Consider the following 21,918-nt stretch of genomic DNA (forward strand, 5'->3'; position numbering starts at 1 on the left):
GTGTAGTGAGAGGCAAGGGGACTCACAAAAATCAAGCACCCCATAAAGTGAGAGGCGAGGGGACTCACTAAAATCAAGCACCCCAGAAAGTGAGAGGCGAAGAGACTCACTAAAATTAAGCACCCCGAATACTCTGGACTCTCTGGAAACTAAACTTGATAGGATGTAGGCTGACGACAGGCGTTAATTACTAATCCGTTAGTACTTTATTTACTCAAACACTTTATACGTGAGAAGTTGGTTGAATCATGTATTTGTTTTAAAAAATTGCAAGAGCAATAACCAATTATTGTCGGATAATAAATTATAATAGTGAGGAATCATTTATCTTCAGAAAAATACTGTTCATTTTTAAGAAAGTGCTTTTTACTTAATATTTTTTCACAATAACTTAAAAAATTTTTAACTTCTTCAAACTTACTGGTTAACATTACTGAATAGTTTTTTCCGATGACTTCATCCAATTTTGGATCAATGTAAGTAATACAAAAAAATGGCATACTTGAAAACTGTTCCGCGGTATGGTGCCGCATAACGCCCGAGTGCGAGCGCGAGGACTCCCTCTACAACCGGCTCTGTAACTCAATGAATTTCAATTTGTCCATTTTCTTATCAGACATTTTTCATAGTAAAAAAGTCAAGCTTTCTTTTGAGACTATTAAAAAAAATCGTAGATGCCTAAATTGCGAAAAAAGTTAAATAAACAATTGATTTATTGAAAAAAATTGTTTAAACAATTATTTTTGTTATAAATAATAAAATAGGATGAAAGTGTGTAAAAAGCACTTTCCAAAACCCTCATAAAAATTTTAAATCGCGTAATTAGAAAGGAAGTTACAGGCGTTTGAAACTACCCCTGCAGGCATTGGGGTTGAAAATTCAACCCCCCCTCACTTGGGGAGGGTTAGTAATCCTGGTCTATAAGTTTGTGGATTAACTACTGTTGGGTAGGCGAACATATTCCCAGAATTTAGAGACAATCGAAAAACATGACTTTTTGAGTTGGGGCAGTTGAGGAATGATGCCTCTTTTATTGTTTTAAGAATATTAATTTAAACAAAAAGATTCTAAGTAACTAATTCAAAGAAAAGCTACATTCAATACGATTTATGCAGAAAATTTGAAGAATATTTCAAATATCTGGTTCTATTTCAGAAAATTGTATCCACAAAAAGAGATTGTGCTCGTAACTAAAGAGCCAAAGCAAAGTTAAAAATTTGAGAAAACCCCGCAACTTTCTGGCATTAAAATAAGATAATATCGTGATAAACAATAATAAATAGCTTAAATGATTATTTTAGTTAAATTGCATTAATTATTAACGCCCTTCGAGTGAAAAGTGGACAAAAAGTAAAAAATTTCAGAAAAAAGCTGCAACTATCTAGCATTGCTACAGGAAAATATAGTTGAACATTTCAGAAAAAAAGCCGCAACTATCTAGCATTACTATAGAAGATATTTATAAATAATAATGATTTGTTTAAACAATTATGTTTGCTAAATTTCATTAATTATTACCTCGTTCTAAGTGAAGTGTACAAAAAGTTGAAAATTTGAGAAAAAAAATTTAACTTTCTAACATTATTCAAAGAGGGAATTATTAAGAATAATAAGAAATTGTTCAAACAATTATTTTTGTTCAATTATATTAATTATTCGCACACTTAGAGTGAAAATTGGACAAAAAGTTTTAAAAAATTGGAACCAAAATTTACAGTTTCAGAAAAATCGCCACTATCTAGCATAACTATAGGAATAATTTGTTTAAAAAATTATTTTGATTGAATTGCATTAATTATTAACTGATTCTAAGTGAAAATTAGAAAAGAAGTTGAACATTTCAAAAAAAGCCGCAACTTTCTAGCATTATTCAAAACATATTATTCAAAATAATAAATTATTTAAACAATTATTTTTATTAACGCGAATTAATTACCTCATGCTAATTGAAAGTGAACATGGTGTAGAAAATTTCAGAAAAATTGCAACTTTCTAATATTATTCTGAAAAAATATTTTTATAAAGAATACTTTTTCTATACAAATATTTTTCTTAAATTTAATTGATTATTGCCTCGCTCTAACGAGCCGCTATTCAAAAATTGCATTGCTTCGAAAGTATTTGACTACCACTGCCAAATTTATATCAGATCACGAAAAACGTTTAGTCCACTATTTAAAATAAAAAAAAATAAAAATAAAAAAGGTCAAAATTGAAAAAAATCTATTTGTTTACAAGTATTTGATTTATATTATTAAATAAATAATTCAAGTGGATTTCAGTATAAGTAATTGAAAAAAGGTATTTTTTTTAATTTTCTCAAAAACTTTATGTCTCATATTGAAATTTAAAAAAATACGTATCCAATATTTTTGAATGTTAAACAAGAAAAAGAATATTTTGCGTGAAAAAAAAATTTTGGTGGCAAATATTGTGTGGAATGCCCCATAAACAATTTGTATTTTTTAAAAAATCCAGAGAAATCCTAATTAGCTCCAAAAACTCGCAAAATCTGATATTTCACTTGTGGAATTTTTTTGGGACCCTATAGAATAGACAGGGGAGGCGGGGGAATATTTAAAATTTAATTTTTGATTCGTATTTTATAGATAATTGTAAAGAGAAATTTTGAATTTCAACTCGATTCACCTAATATTGACAATACTGGATAAAATTGACAAAAACGTATTTTTTTTAAGAAATACGTAATGGGGTTTGCGCAACCTCAAAATATCATTTTTTTCTGTAGATTCGAAGAAATTCGGGAGCGATATGTATGAGAAATTCGAGTGAAAAAAATTCCAATGCTTTTCTAGACCACCTTATTGGTCAGACAGCTTGCTAGCTTCTTTTTTTTTTGTGTACTTGGCGACGATTCGCTGCAGCAAATCTTGTCGAAAATGACTTATTTATCACTTACCTGAATCAGCAAAGGTCTTAATATCATACGTGAGGTCCACATTCAAGTTTTCGCTCCTGGAAAAGAGCAATCCGATGAACCACATGGAGATGATCTTGCCAGGTTCCGGTTCAAGAGGTGGATACGCTTCAGGATTAATGTGGGCTAACGTGATTGCCTGATTTCTTTCCAGCTGACCTATCAGATGCCGAATTTTGGACTCGATGAGCCCACACCACTCGAGTTGGTCATCAGCTTGTGAACTGCTCGCAAGCAATATGACATAGTGTTTGTACTTGTTGAAGAAATTTGGGGGTTCAAATAACTTATCCCAGGGGGCCTTGCCCATAATTATTTCTTCAGTGATGGCCAAACCACTCTCGAAAGCTTCCTGCATTATCGTCCTCGTGGAATTCGAAACGTTGAAGGTCGAATTTTGTTGAGGATAGGCAGGCGTGATGATTGGCATTAAGTGATACCTGTCGCCTACATTGACACGAGGGTCCCACACTGGAAATCCAAGATTCACATTATCAGGCTGCTTTAAGAGAACCGGCTGTGGCCATTTCCACTGAGAAAAGACGAGGAAAAACTTTTCTATTAAGGTGGCTGCGACGGCATTTGGATAGAGTTGGCAGGTACGAGCGACCAACATTGCCCAAGAAACACCTCCAAGGTAACCTAATACGTTACTGTAGATCCCGTGCTCTAAAATGTCAGAACAATTTTTGCTCAATTATTATATAATATATGGGTGATCCTCTAGACTAAGGTCACTTTTAGAGTGGCGAATCGGCGGACGATTTCAAATTCCCCGGTTTTCCCGGTCAATTCTTTCAATTTCCCTGGTCAAATAAAAGAAACATATTCATATTTGCCGCAAAATGCAATTTTTTTTTAATTCATGAAGTTCATTGCAAATATCATTTAACACAGAGCAAAAAATTGCAAAATAAATTGTTTTTTAAATAAATTATGAATCTTCAATGAAATACTTGAACTTTCAATTAAATAAGACATATATTCAACCAACTATTTGAATTTTAAACTAAGAGAAAAGAATTGCTAACAGAAAATGGAATAGTTACATATTTAGTAAGAAACATTCATTTTCAATCTAACTGAATAATTTTTAACTACCATGATGAATTTTCAACTGGAGTAGTTGAATTTTAAACAAAAAATATTAGTTTTTCACTAAAATATGAGCATTTTCAAGGAAATTGTTAAATTTTCAACAACAACAAAATTTTTACTACAAAAGATAAATTGTCAACAAAAACTAAAATAACTAAGTTTCCACTTAAAAAAAAAACAATGTTCAACCAACGAAGACGAATTCTCAATTCAAAATGATAATTTTCCAACCAAAAATTGAATAATTAAATTTTTAGTCAAAAAATAAATGTTCAACTAATGAGAGGAATTTTTAACTAAAATTATGGAATATTCAACTGGAATAAGAGTTACACTTACAGATTAAAAAAACTATTTAATTTTCAATAAAAAAGAAACATTTTTTCCGCAAAATAGATTCATTTTCGGGAAAAAATTGCTTTTCATCCAAAGAAAAAACAAGTTTTCACTTTTTAACAAAATATGCGAATTTTCAAGGAAATGTTTGAATTTTCAACAAAGAATTAATTTTTACTACAAAAGATAAATTGTCAGCCAAAACAAAAATAACTTAGTTTTTAATTTAAAAAATAAATGTTCAGCCAAAAAAGGCGATTTTTCAACTAAAAATTGAACAATTAAATTTTTAGACAAAAAAAACAACAAAACAACTGTTATTTAAAAAAAAATGATTTTCAACAAAGTAGTTACATGTTCAAAAAGAGAGGAATTTTCAACTAAAATGATGAACCTTTAACTCAAATAGTTGAATTTTTAACCAAAAAGATAAATTTTCAACCAAAAAGATTAATTTTTAACAAAAAAGACAAATTTTCGTCCCAAAATTTCTACAGGAATCGTTAAATTTTTAGGGAAAAAAACAAAACAATAATGATTTTTACCAAGAGTTTAACTTTTAACCAAGTAATTAAATTTATATTCCTAAAAAGATAAATTAAAAAAGAAAAGCTGCATTAGTTGATATTCCAACTAAAAAATATTTTGATTTTCAATAAAAAAATTTGAATAATGCCAAAAATACGATTATAGAATTTCCAAATTAAAGTTGGCTAATCCAACATAACGAATTAAAAATTTGAAAATGGTCTCAATTTTATGAAAATAGCTATCCTATGATTTTTTAGTCACTAAATTCAAATATAGTAGTAATAGAAATTCTAAATTCAAAATAGCTGATTCAATACCCGAATTAAGAATTTAAAAATATGTATTATGAGATTTATTCAATTTTAAAAATGTAGAATGAATAAAAATTCTTAAATTTTTTCAAGAGTTTTCAACTCTAAATCTTCCAAATTGACGAAATTTTAAATGAAAACCATCGGAATTATAGCATTTTTAATGGTAAAACTTGAATTTTGTATTATTGTTACAGAAAATTTTCAAAGTTAATAACGCTTCAATTTTAAGTATTGACAATTGAAAGTTCTACAATTTTAAAAAAATTACAATTTGAAATTCTTAAATTGAAAAAATATCTGTAGAAAGACTAAAAATGGAAAAATATTCAACTGTGACGCTTTAAAATTGAAATATATTTAATTTTAAAGATGTATAAATCAAAATTCAACAATTTTGTCAAGAATGAAGATTTTTCAATTCTAATTCTTCCATATTGACGAAATTTCAGACGTAAATTTATGAAATTGTAGAATTTTTAATTGTAAAAATTAAAACTTGCATAATTTTTAATTGTAAATGTTCAAAACGAAAAAATATTATGTGTTAAATTTGAACGATTTGTGACTCTAAACTTTTTAAAGTTATAATCGAAACATCTTGAATTTCGAAAATATACGCCGAAATTTTAATTTTTCCATTTTGAAGATTTATATTTTAAAGGTATGGCATTTTTAATTTTTTTTTAATTTTTATGATTTACAATTGGAATTATAACAACATAAAGCACTGACTCTACTTCTTTAAAATATTAAATAAAAAAATTCTTTGTAGAAAATATTCACTATCACTTCCTTTAAAGATGTGTTAGGTTACAATTTAAATATTTACCCGAAAAGTGTCTAATTTACCTGCAGCGTGCAAAAATACACGTAAATCTTCGAATATCTACCGTCAATTCATAAACAGATGCGACACTTAGATTTAATTATTAAAGAAATACGTTCATCTTTGTTAAAAGAACCAAGAAAATCGCCAAAAACGTATCAAATTGTCATCACACATTCAAGAAAAAAAGTTCAGGGGAAACTTTAAACTTAAATTTCTCTTTTGTATACAAATAAGTCATTTTGTACGTATTTACTGCTCATTAAATATATTTTGCGGGCAGCAGAAGTGACCTTTATATGGAAAAATACCCATATACGAAACAAAGAAATATTTTAATAATAATTAATATGAAATACAAAAAAATAAGCCTTACTTTTCGCCCAGAGCTTGATAGCTCTTAAAGCCAGACGGAAATTTTCAATGTTAGGAACTAAACGAAGTATCTCGTCCGTCACTCGGCATCCGTTCAAACTCCTTACGCACTTTGGGTCCAGATTTTTTAAAAGAGTATCGTCTCTGAGATCCTGAAAGAAAATAGAGTTATATCTTAGTCTTAATGTAGAACCTTAACATCAATAATTAGTTATTCATTAAGGAAGTATTTACGGATATCACAGCGGTTCAATTTTTTGTTAAAAAAAAGTTATTATTTTCAGAAAGAAAGAGGATTAAAAGGGGGATTTAATTTATTATTAAAAGCTATTTATATCATATAAATAAAGTGGCGCCTTTTATTCAGCAAGTTTTGCGTTAAAATATTGTTTAAATAGCTTTAAAAAATCTGTTTAACACTGCAGAACTTTATACATGTAAAAATATAACAGAAAAAGATTTAATAAAATAAACATTAAAATTATATAAACAATGGAATTGAAAAATATTCATGTTTGACTTTTAAAAAAAAGTATTTTTAGCAGTAGATAGACCATTACTCGTTATTTTCATCAATTTTTTCAACTTAAATGCTAACTAAATTAATAATAGAGAACTATTATACTATATTATTTTGTTGAAAATTCAACAATTTTGTTAAAAAATGGTCCGTGTTGGGTTATAATTTCAACAATTAAGTTGCATTTTTTGCTTTTTTGACGGAATAATCTCTTTTGGTTGAAAAATAAGCTATTTCATTGAAAATTCGTCTTTTTTTAATGAATTCAATTTTTTTTGTTGGAATATTAACTATTAAATTGTTCGTTTTTTTTTAAATTCATTTTTCATGCTTGTAATTTTAATTATTTTTATGAAAAATTAACAATCATCAACTATTACCTTAGAAAATCTGTAGTTAAAAAATTAACTTTTTATTGACAATTCATATTTTATTTGAAAATTGAAATGTTAAGAAACGGATAGTTCGTCTTTATGCTTGAAAATTCAACAATCAACTATACTATACTATTTTATTGAGAAGTCATATTTTTTGGACGAATTTAACTGTTTCTTATTAAAAAAAAAATTTTGTTTGAAAATTAAATACGTCATTAAAAATTCAAGAATTTTTTAAATGAATTCAGCGATTTTTTCTGAAATATTAAAAACTGTTACATTTTTAAATGAGAATTCATATTTCGTTTTCGAAAAGTTAATTTGTTTAAAAATTCAATATTTGGTTAGATATTCAATGGTTTTGTCAGAAAATCGTCTTTTTGGTTCGTCATTTTAGTTGAAAAGACCCCAGTGTGGTTGAAAAAGTAACTCTTTTGTTGAAAATTCGTCTTTTTGTGTTAAAAATTTAACTGTTTTGTTAAAAAATATTTAGTTGAAAGAAAAATTTGACAATTCATATTTTAGGGTTAAAAACTCAACTATTTTAAAAAAAAGAAGACAACTGTTTGGATTGTAAATTCAATAATTCGGTTTAAGTATCAACTATTTTGTTAAAGTCTTTTTTTTTTATTAATTCCACTGTTAAGAATTCACCTTATGTGGTTAAAATTTCAACCAATTGCTTAAAAGTTTTACTACTTTTTTGGAAATTTACCTTTTCGTTTTAGGAGTTCATTTTGTTGTTTTTGTTGTTGTTGAGAAATCAGCTTATCTAGTTAAAATTTTAACTTCTTGGCTTAAAGTTAGGCTACTTTGTTAATTTTTTTTCTTTTTTTTTGTTGAAAATTCATCATTTTAGTTGGAAAATTATTTTTTGTGGTGGGAAATTAATATGCATGATTGAAAAGTCATATTTTTGGTTGAAAAATAAGCTATTTCATTAAATATTAATCTTTTTGGCTTCAAATTTCAACAATTAAATTGAAATTTTTTCTTTCGTAACTGAATAATCTTTTCTCGTCGAAAAAATTAACTATCTCGATGAAAATTCGTTTTTCTTTAATAAATTTAATTTGAAAATTCAAATATTTTCTTTCTTCTATTCTATCTTGTTGAGAAATCGTATTTTATTGGATTGTTGAGAATTAATTTTTCATGGTCGAAAATTTAATTATAGTGTTGAAAAATCAGCAATTTTGTAAGGTATTCAACTGTTTTGTGAAAAAATTGTCTCCTTAATTGATCATTTTAGTTCAAAATTCATCTGTTTGTTTGACAATATAACTATTTTGTTTCTTTTTTAAATGACCTTTTTGGGTTATAAATTCATCTATTCAGTTTAAAAACTACCTTTTTTTAGCGACGATTTATATTTAGGGTTTAAAATTCAAATGTTTTGTTTGCAAAGAAAATTAAGTGAAAAAAATCCTTTCTTAGCCTTGTAAAAAAAGGGAGGAAAGGGGAAAATTGTGTAAAAATTTTGGATTCTAATTGTTTTAGGGAATTTGTCAAATTTTAGGGGGGAAAAGGAACGGTCTGTGATCCCTGTATTTAAACTATTTTATTAATTAGCAAACAAACTTACCATAGTGTCGGGGATTTCTTTCAAGGTCAGTTTAGCAAAGAGCATGTCGATTTCTATTCCATCGAAATTCATTTTTATAACTGGTACAAAAGCTTCTTCCACAGCCTGAAAATATAAAACTAAATGAGCATTGTGTAAAGACGAAAAATAAAGATAAATAAAGTACAAGAGTATACTTTACGGGGCCAGAAAAAGTGCAGTTACTCTACTTTTCGAAAATCACAACAATGACTTACACGCAATTCTGTAACTTCCAACTGACTTTTGAGTAAATCAAAAAAGGAAGTAAAGTAATCGGTCCTATTTACGTGACGAGGAACGACACAAAGTGCATCAATATCAGCTCCTTTGTGATGAACCCCTAACCTATAGGAGCCAAATGTGTAAATTTTCCCTCCAACTTGTTCAGCACAATTTGCTGGCATATTTCGGGCAACGCTCACATCCCTTATCCACTGCTTCACTAAGGAATTCAATTTGCTGTAAATGAAAAATTAACTTCCTAAAATAGTCTTCTTTCCAATTCTCAAGGAAATATTGATTGAAACAAACCTTAAAATTTCCATCCTATGATTTAATTCTTCGTCAGATTCAAATACATTATAAGGTTTGAGCGCCTCTTTCAGCTCGGTTGTTCTAGCAATATCGCTGGGTTTTGGCTCTGCGACGCTAATCGCAGAAGTCATGCCTAAAGTACGTAAATTTTGAGAATTTGGTGGACTAGTGATTGCGCTTGGAGCTGTTGCAGGATTTGTGCTCTGTGAGGTCCACATCTTGATGATCTAAGTGTAAAAACTGTAAAGAAAATTTATATAAATAATTTAAGATTTCGACTCAGTTCTAAATTATAAAGTATCCAAGATTTTACGAGGCCGTTGCGTGATCGATCTTTCCAGGTCACCTGGAAACTAAAATAAGTGGATTTAATTATAATCTTGAAAGTTTCCACATTTAAACTTCGATCGAAAATCTAGTCGAAGTCCATTTCAATACCCAATTAGCTCCGATAGTTTAGTTTCCGATTCATTTACTTATAAAGGTGTAAACGCTTATTCAATTTATTTATTTATTTATTCAATTAAAAACAAACACGGAAAAAGTAAAAAAAAAAGTAGACGGAATAAATAAGAAAACAACTCTTACAACAAAAACTTTCCTTATGTTTCGTTATTAAAATAGGAAAAGTAAGTCTATACTTTTTGAGCAACAATAATGCATCTTTTCAATTTTGCTTCCTGCTTTATAAAAAAGGAAAATGAAATTCCGGTAAACGATAATATAACGTAAAGGACCGTATTATTTTACTTGCATCCCTGGCTGACTGTCGACGAAAAATATCTTTAAAACCAATTACAGCCAACATAAACAATATACTGAGCAAATTAACCCAAGCAATTGCGAAAATAAAATAAACACAAACTTAAATAAAGTTAAAGTCTGATTCATAAACAAAACTTAACTCTCGCACCAAAGAAACCTCCTCAATAAAAGAATAAACAACTCAACATAAAAAACGTCAAAACTAGATGGTCGTCCTTTGTTACTAAACGTCAGCCAAAACACAAACAAATGTACAAACAGGAAAAAAAATTGTGAAATGAAACTCACCTCTTATCTTGCCAGGCTACAAAAGCAGGCGTGCTAATTGAATTTTACGGCGACTCCAGAATTTTTTTCGGCACTTTGGTTATTATCTGGGAAGTAGGATTTTCACGAACGAGCTCGAGTGACTCGTAAAATGTTGAGGATGCGAAAAAGAGTTCAAAGGACGAACAAGCCTAGCTCGTCCTTCGGGAACGAACTAGAAAACTACTAAAGAAACCCGATTTCCCCCCGCACTTTTTAGAAATACGCACACATTAGAATATGAAGAAGTCCCCACGCATAGTAAAAAACTAATATGCTATTTAAATGAGTTACTCACTAAATAATTTACACTCAAAATGTTAAACACTCCACAACTCTACCTGACTACCATAAACATCGGATCCACAAAGCCACACACAAAATTGTATAGATTGAAAATGACTCACAATGCTGACAGCGACTGTATCTGCTGTAGATAATGTAGAGTTGTTTGGCCAGCTGGTGCTTGTCGTAGGAATCAGTAGGTATGGAGGAGTTTACCCATGGCAAAGATATTATAAACGTAGATGCGGTGCGGCTTAGTTACCCGTGATAAATGTAGAGGGGGGAGGACCGCCAACTTTTGATGCCCCGCAGCAAACATGGCAGCGCCCACATGTTTATATTTTCATGCAGTTTGTCGGCAAAAATGCTCGTGCGCATAATTAAGTGGCACATTGTAAGATGGCGGCTCTCCCCACTCATGGAATTCTCCCCCCTCCCGTGGATTCAACCCCTCTCGCCAAGTTAGGATGGCATGCCTAGTCCCGTGTTTCCTATGTCCATGAGTTTACCACCCACCTCTCTCACCAGAATGCACAATCTGTTCGGGTCCGAGTTCTGCGAAAATTCAAATTTAATATATGAAAAGTAGCTTTTTTTAATTAAAATTTTATCGGTTAAGTTTCTTCTCTTTGGTTGAAAATTTATTTTATTTTTCGTTCAAAATGGTGGTTTGTTGGAGATTCGCCTCTTTGAATGAAAATAAGTTTTTTTTCATTAAAAATTTATTAACTGAAAATTAGAATCGTCCGTTTTTGTTAAAACTTCGCCTCTTTTAGTTTAAAAATGAACTATTTGGATTAAAATTATTTATGTATTTTATTGAAAATTTGTCGCTTTTGGTTGAAAATTCATTATTTTTAGTTGAACATTTAAATACCTCTTACAAATCTCCTTTTTCTTGGTTCAAAATTATTTTTTAACTGATAAGTGAACTATTTCACGTTTTTTCACAAAATTTGAATTACTTGCAAATTTATTCATTTCGATTAAAATTGAACTACTTTATTGCGGAAAAAAATTTTGGTTGAAAATTAATTTTTTAACATAAAAATAAAGTAGGTATTTTATTCAAAACACGCCTTTTTGTTTAAATTCGACTGTATAGTTATACTACTTTGTTGTAAAGTAATTTTTTAGGTTTAAGATTCATTCCTTTCGTTGAAAATTCATCTCTATGACTAAAAATTCAACTATTCTATTGAAAAAATAGTTTTTTTTGTTATTATAAATTAATTTTATTAATAGAAAATTTAACAATTCCATTTATGTTGAAAATGTTGCCTTTTTTGGTGAAAAACTAACTTTTTTAATGTAAATTGTATATATTGTTTCAAATTCAATTTTTTTATCTGGAAATTTCACTATTCTGTTTGTAGTTGAAATTTAATGTTTTTAGTTGAAAATTTGTCTTTCTAGGAGAAACTTAATAATCTTGTTTGAAAACTCATCATTTTGGTTGAAAGTTGATCTATTTATTTATTTTTTTAATTAAACAATCTAATTTTTGGTAAGAAATTGATTTTTGTTTAAAATTCTACTATTTGTTAAAAAATAGAGAATGTTATTTAATCACGTACTTTCAATTTTTTCAGTAGACAATAATGTTATGTTTGTAACATTCAGAACTATACGCAAAGGAAGTGACCAGTAATAAAAATATTAATAATCTGTATGAGAACAGCTATTTTTGATTTATTAAATTAAAATTTTCACAGAACTCGGACCTCTGAACAGATCGCGCAGACTGGTGCGAGCACCATTCACTCATAGGTATGAGCAAAGATTGAATTGGGAGTGGTTAACAGCGGGGGGGGGGGGGGGGTGATGCGTCTCTTTATTATAAATATAATTATAAATGTTTAGTAAATATATTTTTCACTCAATAATATATTTTATTTTCAACTCAACTCCCGATATAAGACCGGTTTCGGGCAACTAATGCGCTGAGAGTGCGGTCCTCGAGTAGTTTTTCACGATAAACCATGGTCCTTATTTCGGAAGTTCAGTGTAGTCAATAAATTTGGAACCAAAAATGAAATAGTTCAATTTACAACGAAAAATATCAATTTTCGAACAGGAAAGATAATTTTTCATCCAAATAGTGGATGCTTAAACTAAAAAAGGTAAATTAAAATAATAAAAGCACAGTAATTATTATTCATTACGAAGATAACACAAACAGAAAGTTTTGTGAAATGCATTGTTTTCCCCTCAGCATTCAACGAAGTGAAGTTAGCTGACGATATGAAATGATAATGCCTAATAGATTAATATCGAAATTTAAACGACAGAGGACGCTAAATTTGCAAGTTTTAGGGTTAAAAACACAATCTAGAGATTTTTATGAACTGTGGCGAAACATTCTACTGCTCTGTTTCTTTTTTTCGTGTCAAAAAATTCGTCTAAATATCAATGGCTAATGTTTTCGTGGTTTTTTTGTATTAGGAACAAAATGTTCTATTTTTCAGACTGGTTTTCTGCACTTATCTTGTTATTACTATTGAAAAGTAAGTCATTTTTACACAGTCTTTATTGAGCTTTTCACTAATTATTGCTGTTTTATAATATGATTATATTGGATCCTCACGAAAAAAAATATGACAGAAAAATAATAATCTGAAGTGTATCATTTATTTCCAGTAATTTTTTTTTTTTTAATTTTAAATTTTTCGCTGCTTTTTTCGGACGAAATTCCGCATACAAACTATGCGAATATTGATTAAAGAGCAATTTTTTATTTCAGTATTTACAATTTTAGCATGTTAGTATTTTCCTCTGAAATTAGTCGAGAAATGAGTTTTTAGTTTGTAAATTTATTATTTTGGATCGAGGTCAAGTGTCATTCAGGATGTCTAGTGACCTTGAAATTCTTGAAACCAGGAAAAGTCCTTTAATTCTTTTTTACCTGGAAAAGTGCTTGAATTTTTAATTCTTTAATTTATCGAGATATAATTTATCTTTTGTTCACTATAGAATAAATAAAGAGATTTCAGGGCACTTTTCGTAGAATGCATTAATTATTTTATAGGTTGCAATTAACAGACTTTAATATTGTGAATAATCTCATAAGTTTTTTATTTTTTCTCCGCTAAAATAGACTGTTAAAGAGTACATTTTTTGTGATATACAACTATCAAATTATAAAAATTATTAGTTCAAAATTTCGATTTTAATTCAGTTTCAGAATTATAATGAACCTCGGTTTTTAGTTTGCACCAGATTTTAAAAGGTTACAAAATATTTAAAAGGAATTTGAACTTTTTACAAGAATTTCACGGATTTCAAAGACTTCAAAAATGCCCGCACACCATATTTAAAAGATTTCACAAACTTTTTAAAATACTTCAAAAGGTTGCAAATAATTTGAGAAGATTTCAAAACATATCGCATAAATTTCCTAGACATTTAAAACATTTCATGAAGATTCCAAGGATTTAAAAAAAATTGAAAAATACGTGTAGAATATATTTCACAAAGATTTTTAAACTTTCAAAAGTTTTCAACAATTTTAAAGATATCAAAAAGGGTAGTATACCAGAATTCAAAAAATTTTAAGGAATGTAAATGATTACAATTTTTTAAAATATTTCAACAGACTACACAAAGATTTTTAATATTTGTATGATTTTAAATTCATACAAAAAACTGCACAAAGATTTGAAAAATAATTCAAAAATCTTATAAAAATTTCAAACATTTCATTAAAATTTCATAATTATTTGAAACGAATACAAGATTTTCAAATTTAAACAAATAAAAAAAAAGTACACCAGATTTTAAAAATCTTAAAACAATTCAAAGATTTTAACGGCTTCAAAATTTGTGTTGAAGATTTCAAAAGATTTCACAAAGATTTTAAATATTTCAATTATTGCAAACGAATAAGAAAGATTTCATAAAGATTTCGCAAATATTCAAAATATTTATAAGGATTTTAAAAGTTTTTAAGAATTTAAAGCATTTCAACAAGGTTACATAACATCAGATTGCAAAAATTTCAAAACATTCCAATGATTTTTAATTGATTTCAAAAGGTTTCAACAAAAGATTTCAACGAATTCATAAAGATTTCAAAGGTTTTCAAAATTTTCATAAAGATTGCAAAGATTTGAAGGATTTCAATGACTTGTTAAATATTTTTAAATGTTCTCAAAGATTTCACAAAGGTGACTAATGTTCGCAAAAAATTAAGAATTTGTTTATTTATGGTTCTGCTTTTTTGAGAAATTGTTGACCAATAAAAAATGAAATGGTTCATATTTTTACATATATAACAAACGGTTATTTCAAGTTTTATGCAAAAGAAATATCCTTGAATTTTGTTTCTAAGAGTCGTATGTTAAAAATTTAACAAGATAAGGATTCTGGTATTTGAATCTTAATGATCAGGGAAAATGAAAAATTGGTTAGATTAAGTTAGGGAATTTTGGAAATGACGTTTGGGGCTACCCTGATATAATATTCTAGTTAGTCATTTATTTTCCTTATATTTTTATTTCCTTTTTTCATTTGCTTCCTCCCGAAGATTATAGTTTTAATTAATAATTTTTTATTTGGTTAAATTCAACAATTATAAAGTCACATTTTTTGTCTGAAAGATCTACTTTAAATTTCGTAAAGAATTCATATCTTTTGTTACATAATTTAATTATTTGGTTAAAGATTAAACCACTTTATTAACAAATATTTTTTTTACGATTAATAATTTTAATTTAAAAATTATCTTTTTGGTTTTAATTTTTTAAATTAATTGTTTAAATTGAAAATTTAACTATTTCAGTTGAAGATTCATTTTTCGCAAATTCATCAATTTTAAATTCATATTTTTTGTTTGAAATATCTACTATTATATTGTTCGTTAAGAATTTATATTTTGTGTGGAAAATTCAATTCTTTAGGTGAAGGCTGAACCACTTAATTAAATAATTGTTTTTTTAAAAAGATTATTCATTTTAATTGAAAAATTATCTTTTTGGTTTCAAATTTTTTTTAAATTATTTTATTTCTTTTGGTGGAAAATAATTTTTGAACTGGAAGTTAAACTATACCATTATTGGTTAAAACTGGACTGTTTTTAGTTAAAAATTCATATTTTTTGGGTAAAAATTCAACTGTTTTGTAAAAAGTCGTGTTTTTGGCTTAAAAATTCAACGATTTGTTTGAAATTTTTTTCTCTGTTTACTGAAAAATCATTCTATGTAGAAAATTTACTAATTTGGTTAAAATTCGTTTATTTACTTTAAAAATTTATCTGTTTTAGTATAAATTTGATATTTTTTTCTTCAAAATGACACTATTCCTATTTTAGCCGCAAATGTATTTTTTTAAGTTGAGAATTCAAGTACTTAAGTCAAGGTTGAACCACTTTTTAAACAAAATTTTTGCTTTAATGAATCATCTATTAAATTTAAAATTGAACCGTTTTGTTGAAAATTATATTTTTTTATTGAAAATGTATTTCTTACCTGAAAAGGCAACTTTTTGATTTTTTGTTGAAAATTGATCTTTTTCCATTAACAATTGGTAAAACTAATCTCTTTAGTTTAAATTTCTTCTTTTTTTTGTTAAAACTGAAACTATTTGGTTGAAGATGAACTTTTTTGTTTGATGTTTATATTTTATATTTTAAAAATTCGTCTTTGCTTGAAAGTTTAACAATTTGGATGATTTTTTTATTTCTCAACTGAAAAATATTTATTTGTTGAAAATTCGTCTATATGGTTAGAGAATGTAACTGCTGGGTTAAAAGTAAAACTAAACTGTTAAAAATGATATTTTCTTTCTTTTTTTGTTGTTAAAGATTGATCATTTTAATTGAAAATTCATCTCTGGTTAAAAATTAAATTATTTCATTGAGAATTCAACTTTTTGGTAGAAAATTTTTATTTGCGGTTTTAAAGTTCATCTGTTTTGTAAAAAATTCGTCTTCTGGGATAAAAATGTGTCTTTTTTGTTAAAAGTTGACCCAATTTGTAAAAAATTTATTTTATTAGTTGAAGATTCATCATTTTAGTTGAAAATTCATCACTATTTTAAAATTAAACTGTTTTGTTAGCATTTTTTAAACTGAAAACTTATCTTTTTTTAAATATCACCTATTAAATTTTCGTTGAGAGTTAAGCTTTATCTAAATTTCTTGAAAACTTGTATTGTTGATTAAAAATACCAATAATTTCCGCCGAAAAATACTAACATAACGTAACACGATATTGTTCAGAATCTTAAGTCTTCTTCGAAATCAATTTTTATGGTTGAAATAACTGATTTACTTTAAACAGTATTAAGATAACTTAAAAAAAAGTTGAACCTCCAAAATCAAATGAATAATATTTAAAAATGCCAATTTCTGGTAAAAAGAAAAAGATTATTAAATCGAAAAACGTAAATCGTTGGCAATCTTGTTGATTATTTTTGATTTAAAATGCTAATTTCCGGTTAAAACCCTGACAACCCAAAATTCTCAGAAAATTTTAATTCTCTGAAACTTTATGATTTTGTTAAAATTCATTTTAAAAATAATTATTTCCAACGAAAAAAACTAACATAAAAAATTTATAATATTATCAATAATTTTTTAGATAATTTGAAAGTTTTAATTAAACCGTGCAAGAATATTTAAAAAGCACCAATGTTTCTCATTTCGCATAATATTTTATATGATTTTTCTCATTCCAAGATGTTATTTGTAGATTTAATTTTCAATATTTAAACTTTAAGAGAGATTGTGTCTAGATCGCTGTATTAAAAAAAAATTTGGTCTTAATTTTGCAATACTTCTGCTCAAGACCGGACTTTTGTTTTATCTTGAGATATTTATTTCGATTTTATAGAATGTTTTTTCGCTCTTTTGAGACATTCCTATCTTGTTGGTTATCTCTAGTTTGTACAGCAACACGTCAATTATTTTCGCTGATAGTATTTAGAGAAATTAATTATACATAAATACATAAGCTGAATTTTGTTATTAGATGGCCAAGCAATCGAACCACAAGCAAGTCAAGAAGGATCCCTGCATTCCTTCAAAAACTATGCAGATGTAGCAATGTTTCATTATTCGGTTCCTAAAGAAGTCCTGAGAGCCACTTGGCAATTCGCGGCATTCATGGATGGCAAAGAATGTCCATCCAGAAAAGTGCATATGTAAGTTTATTGGATAAATATTTGTAATTAACTTTTAAATATTAAGTTTAGGATATTTTTGAAACAATAATTAATAATCAATAATTTTGAATTAAAAAGCTTGGAATTCAAGCCATTCTGATTAGGTAAAATTTTGAAAAAAAAGGACAATAGTTCAAATATAATAAATAAGAATTGTCCTTGTATTATTTTCCAATAAAAGCGCCCAAAATTGAATAATTTGAAATTGGAAGTGTTAGTAATTGAAAAATATTAAATCAAAAACTTTCAAAATTTAATAATATTATTTTGAATGGTAGATTTTTGAAATTGCATGTTTTAAAATTAAATTGTTATTACATAGTAAAAAAAATAATAAGTTAACATTAAAAGTGATTAGATAAAAATAAAATTTGAACTGTTATTAAAATGTTATTAAATTTTGAATTTAAGAAATAATTGTCTTAGCTTTTCATGGTTTTGAATTTATTCTGGAGGCATTTAATTCATAATTGTATGATTACAAATTCTTTAATCCAAAAATTTATGTAACTGTATCAAGTCTTTCAATTTGTTATTCTAATTTTGAAGAATTTGAAAACGAGAAAATCTTGTACGTTTAAAATTGAAACCAAGCAATTTAGAATATTTAAATCTAAAATTATTCCATTTATAACTAAATTTTTAGGCTTTCAATATATCATTTTTCCAGTATGAAAGATTTAATAGTTTAGTTTCTAGGCCTCAAAAATTAAAATAAATGAAAACAAATTTAAAATAATAATTTGAAGCGTTAGAAATTAAACAATTCCAAACTTTGTTTAAAAAATGAAGCATCCTTAAATTAGGATCTTGAAACTAAGTCGTTAAAAAAGATTAATTTTCAAATTGTGCACCACGCTTTTTAAATTGAATCATTTTAAATTATAGTGTAAAATTTATAACTTGAAAATTAACGAAGAAACTTTTCCATGCAAGTCTATCAACAATTATTAAATATATTGATAAAAATAGTATATTTAATATAATTTTATTTTTAAATATAAAATTATTAGAGGTATTCAAAATTTTTTAATAAAATTAATTAATTTTTTTATCAGATATTTACAGTGGGGTAGCTATCCAATAATTTCAGAAGGAAACGCGACCTTTCCTCCACATGTGATTTTTGAAAGAAATTACACATTTTCTGTGTCTACCTGGACGACTTACGAACCAAAAATTATTACAATTATTCCCGTTTATGGCCCACCGTCTGGTGATTGGTTCGTGGGCGCATACTTATCGCATTGGGATGAAAAAGTACAACAGCAGGTGAATAAAGAATTTTATTTATTTTTTTAGAAAATCTTAAAAATTGAATCTTAAACTTTAGAACTTTGAACAATATCAGAGTTTTCCTCTGGTATAACATTTAATTTTATTGCTATTATAACTTTCTTACTCCATATTTGCAAATTTTTCATTTTAACGCTTGAGAAAAGCATTATGCTTTTTCAATAAGATTATTTTAATAATATTTAAATAATATTTAACTTTTCGGTAAAATTTAGTCCACATTTATTTCTGGATAATCTATTAGAATTCTCCTTTCTCTTACAATTAAGGCATAGGATTTTACATAGGAATTTACAATTTTACATAGGAATCCATTTTATTATATGGAAGTTTTTATTTAATTTTTAAGAATAGTCTATAAATTATACAATAGAGTTGTCCATATTTTTTTCTCGAATTTCTATCAATATCGTCCCCAAACTTGTTGGAAAAAAATTATAAATGCGTTTTTTTTAATCGAGTTGAAACTCGATGTAACTTCCATACGGGAAAAATTCGGGTTTGCGAGTTTTTAGAATGATGTTTTTTTTTATACAAATTTCTTATATATAAAGTATTAGTCTTTATTGATATTTGGATGTTTTAATAAATTATTAAAATAATTTATTATTGTTTAGAGAATTTTCTCTTAGAATAGAGTTAAAAAGTTGCAGTTTTTTCTAGATTTTTCAGCTTGTTTTCAACTTTTCAGTTAGATTGGGACACTAATCAATTATATCAAACAGCAATAATTGTTTAAACAACTTATTATCGTTTATAACTATATTCTTCTATAATAATGCTAGATAGTTGCGGTTTTTTTTTTAATTTTCTGCTTTTCTTTACATTTTTAGTTAGAAATAATAAATACTAATATTATTAATATTAATTTAGGAAGTGTACACGTACGGAAAAAATCTTACTTCAAACCACATTTAATCATTTGATCCGTATAGAAAATTTAAATAACATTTCAAATATCTGTTTTATTTCAGAAAAATATGTATATTCACAAAAAGCACGATTATTTACAAAAAATATTGTCTCTAATATTTATTTTAATATTTTTTCATAACTAAAAAGCCGAAATAAAACTAAAAATTTCCGATCCCGCAACTTTCTATCATTATTAAGAGAATAATATTAAAGATAATAATGAACTGTTTAAATAATGATGTTTCTTAAATTTCATTAAATATTACCTCATTGTAATTGAAAAGTGAATTATTGCAAATAATAATAAATGGCAATTAATAAATAACAAAGAATATATAATAATAATATTAATAAATAGACTATATTATAATAAATATTAAGTAAAGAACTTTTTGTTTAAATTTAATTTATCATTGCCTCACTGTAACTAAAAAATTGAAAATAAGTTGAAAACCTCGGAAAAGCCGCGACTTTCTAACTCAATTTTAAGATAAGATTGCTAAAAAAATTGTTTTAACAATGTACATAAATATTTAATTATCATTATAAAGTAATATTATATGTATCATAAATAATTGCTATAAAAAAACCCGCAAATAAATCTAAATTAACGCCCAAATCTCGCAAAACGCAATTATTCACTAATGGAGTTTTTTTAGGACCCTATAAAACAAAATTATGCGGATGATATTCAAAAAAATTGTTTATTTATATTCTATAGCTAATTGTGAACAGAAATGTCGAGTTTTAACTCGATTCACCTAATACTGAGGATTCTAAATAAAATAAAATTTACAGAAACGTCCTTTTTCTTATGGGAAATACGTGTTAAACTTCATGGGGCTTGCGGAACCTAAATATAATTTTTTCAAACGCAATTATTTTTTGTGGATTCGAACATATTCGGACGCGATATGCATGAAAATTCAAAAAAAATATTTTATAATGATTTTTTGGACCACCCTGTTAAACAACTATGAGATTTATATTAAATTCTAACATTTTTATTTCTTTATTTTTTTAAGGAAGAGAACTTACACTCGATCTAAGAAATTTCCTGGTATTTCAATAGGGGCATGTCTTCTTGATTTAATGACTCGTATCTAAAAGTTATCTATTAGATGTTATCTCTCCTGGGATCTTCATGTATTCTGCATTATTTGGCAAGAAATAATGTTTTTATTTGTTTAATTTTTAATCCATCAAATCGTACAACCTTCACCTACATTAAAGTCTTCAATGATTAAATTTTCTTATCCTTAAAATTTGACTCACGCTGTTACATATTTTGAGCCCTTCATACTCCTAATGTATTGCTAAAATTTGTTTTTTATGCGAGGAAAAATGAAAGGCTAGGTACTAATATTATCTGATTAATAATTGAATCTGTTAAATAAATATTATCGTTGAAGAATGTGATCTTTAATTGAATAAAATTTACAGGGTCTGGGCCACAAATGTCGCTACAGTATAGGATCAGTGGCGCTTTGGAGTCAAATGGGTGGAATTCAAAATATACCATTGGGTTATCAAATATCCATGAAAACGAGCGAAATAACCTCTTACTACAAGTAAGAATATTCGATTAGAAATGAAATGAAATTAATAATTAAGCATTTTAGCTCGAGCAGAGAATTTATAGAGCATTTAAGAGGATTTAAAGCATTTATTGTTTAAACAAATATATCATAATTACTACATACATTTTTACAAAAATATTCTGGAGTGAAATAAA

General features: G+C 27.0%; 2 protein-coding genes across 6 annotated transcripts in view; one reads left to right on the forward strand and one right to left on the reverse strand.

The window, feature by feature from the left end:
- The window catches only part of LOC117176256 (poly(A) polymerase type 3), a 24,402-nt gene extending 13,494 nt beyond the window's left edge, over positions 1-10,908 (reverse strand). For 4 of the 5 annotated variants that reach the window (XR_004467594.1, XM_033366417.1, XM_033366416.1 and 1 more), the window contains exons 1-6: positions 10,509-10,908; positions 9,453-9,695; positions 9,137-9,380; positions 8,901-9,005; positions 6,420-6,570; positions 2,921-3,607 (exon numbers count right to left, since the gene is read on the reverse strand). Coding sequence is in view for 4 of the 5 variants with exons in the window: in XM_033366417.1 (XP_033222308.1) it covers positions 2,921-3,607; positions 6,420-6,570; positions 8,901-9,005; positions 9,137-9,380; positions 9,453-9,673 (1,408 nt within the window). In the remaining variant the exon portion in view is untranslated. Of the gene's footprint in view, positions 1-2,920; positions 3,608-6,419; positions 6,571-8,900; positions 9,006-9,136; positions 9,381-9,452; positions 9,696-9,768; positions 9,809-10,508 lie in introns of all 5 variants that reach the window. The other variant, XM_033366415.1, reaches the window with a different exon arrangement.
- Positions 10,909-13,189: 2,281 nt separating this feature from the next.
- Positions 13,190-21,918, forward strand: part of LOC117176275 (post-GPI attachment to proteins factor 6-like) — a 41,003-nt gene continuing 32,274 nt past the window's right edge. Inside the window, exons 1-4 of the mRNA XM_033366453.1 lie at positions 13,190-13,318; positions 17,780-17,951; positions 19,031-19,244; positions 21,627-21,754. Coding sequence (XP_033222344.1) covers positions 13,231-13,318; positions 17,780-17,951; positions 19,031-19,244; positions 21,627-21,754 — 602 coding nt within the window. The 5' untranslated portion in view covers positions 13,190-13,230. The remainder of the gene's footprint in view (positions 13,319-17,779; positions 17,952-19,030; positions 19,245-21,626; positions 21,755-21,918) is intronic.

This window comes from Belonocnema kinseyi, chromosome 7, assembly GCF_010883055.1.
Source record: "Belonocnema kinseyi isolate 2016_QV_RU_SX_M_011 chromosome 7, B_treatae_v1, whole genome shotgun sequence".
Classification (NCBI taxonomy): Eukaryota; Metazoa; Arthropoda; class Insecta; order Hymenoptera; family Cynipidae; genus Belonocnema; species Belonocnema kinseyi.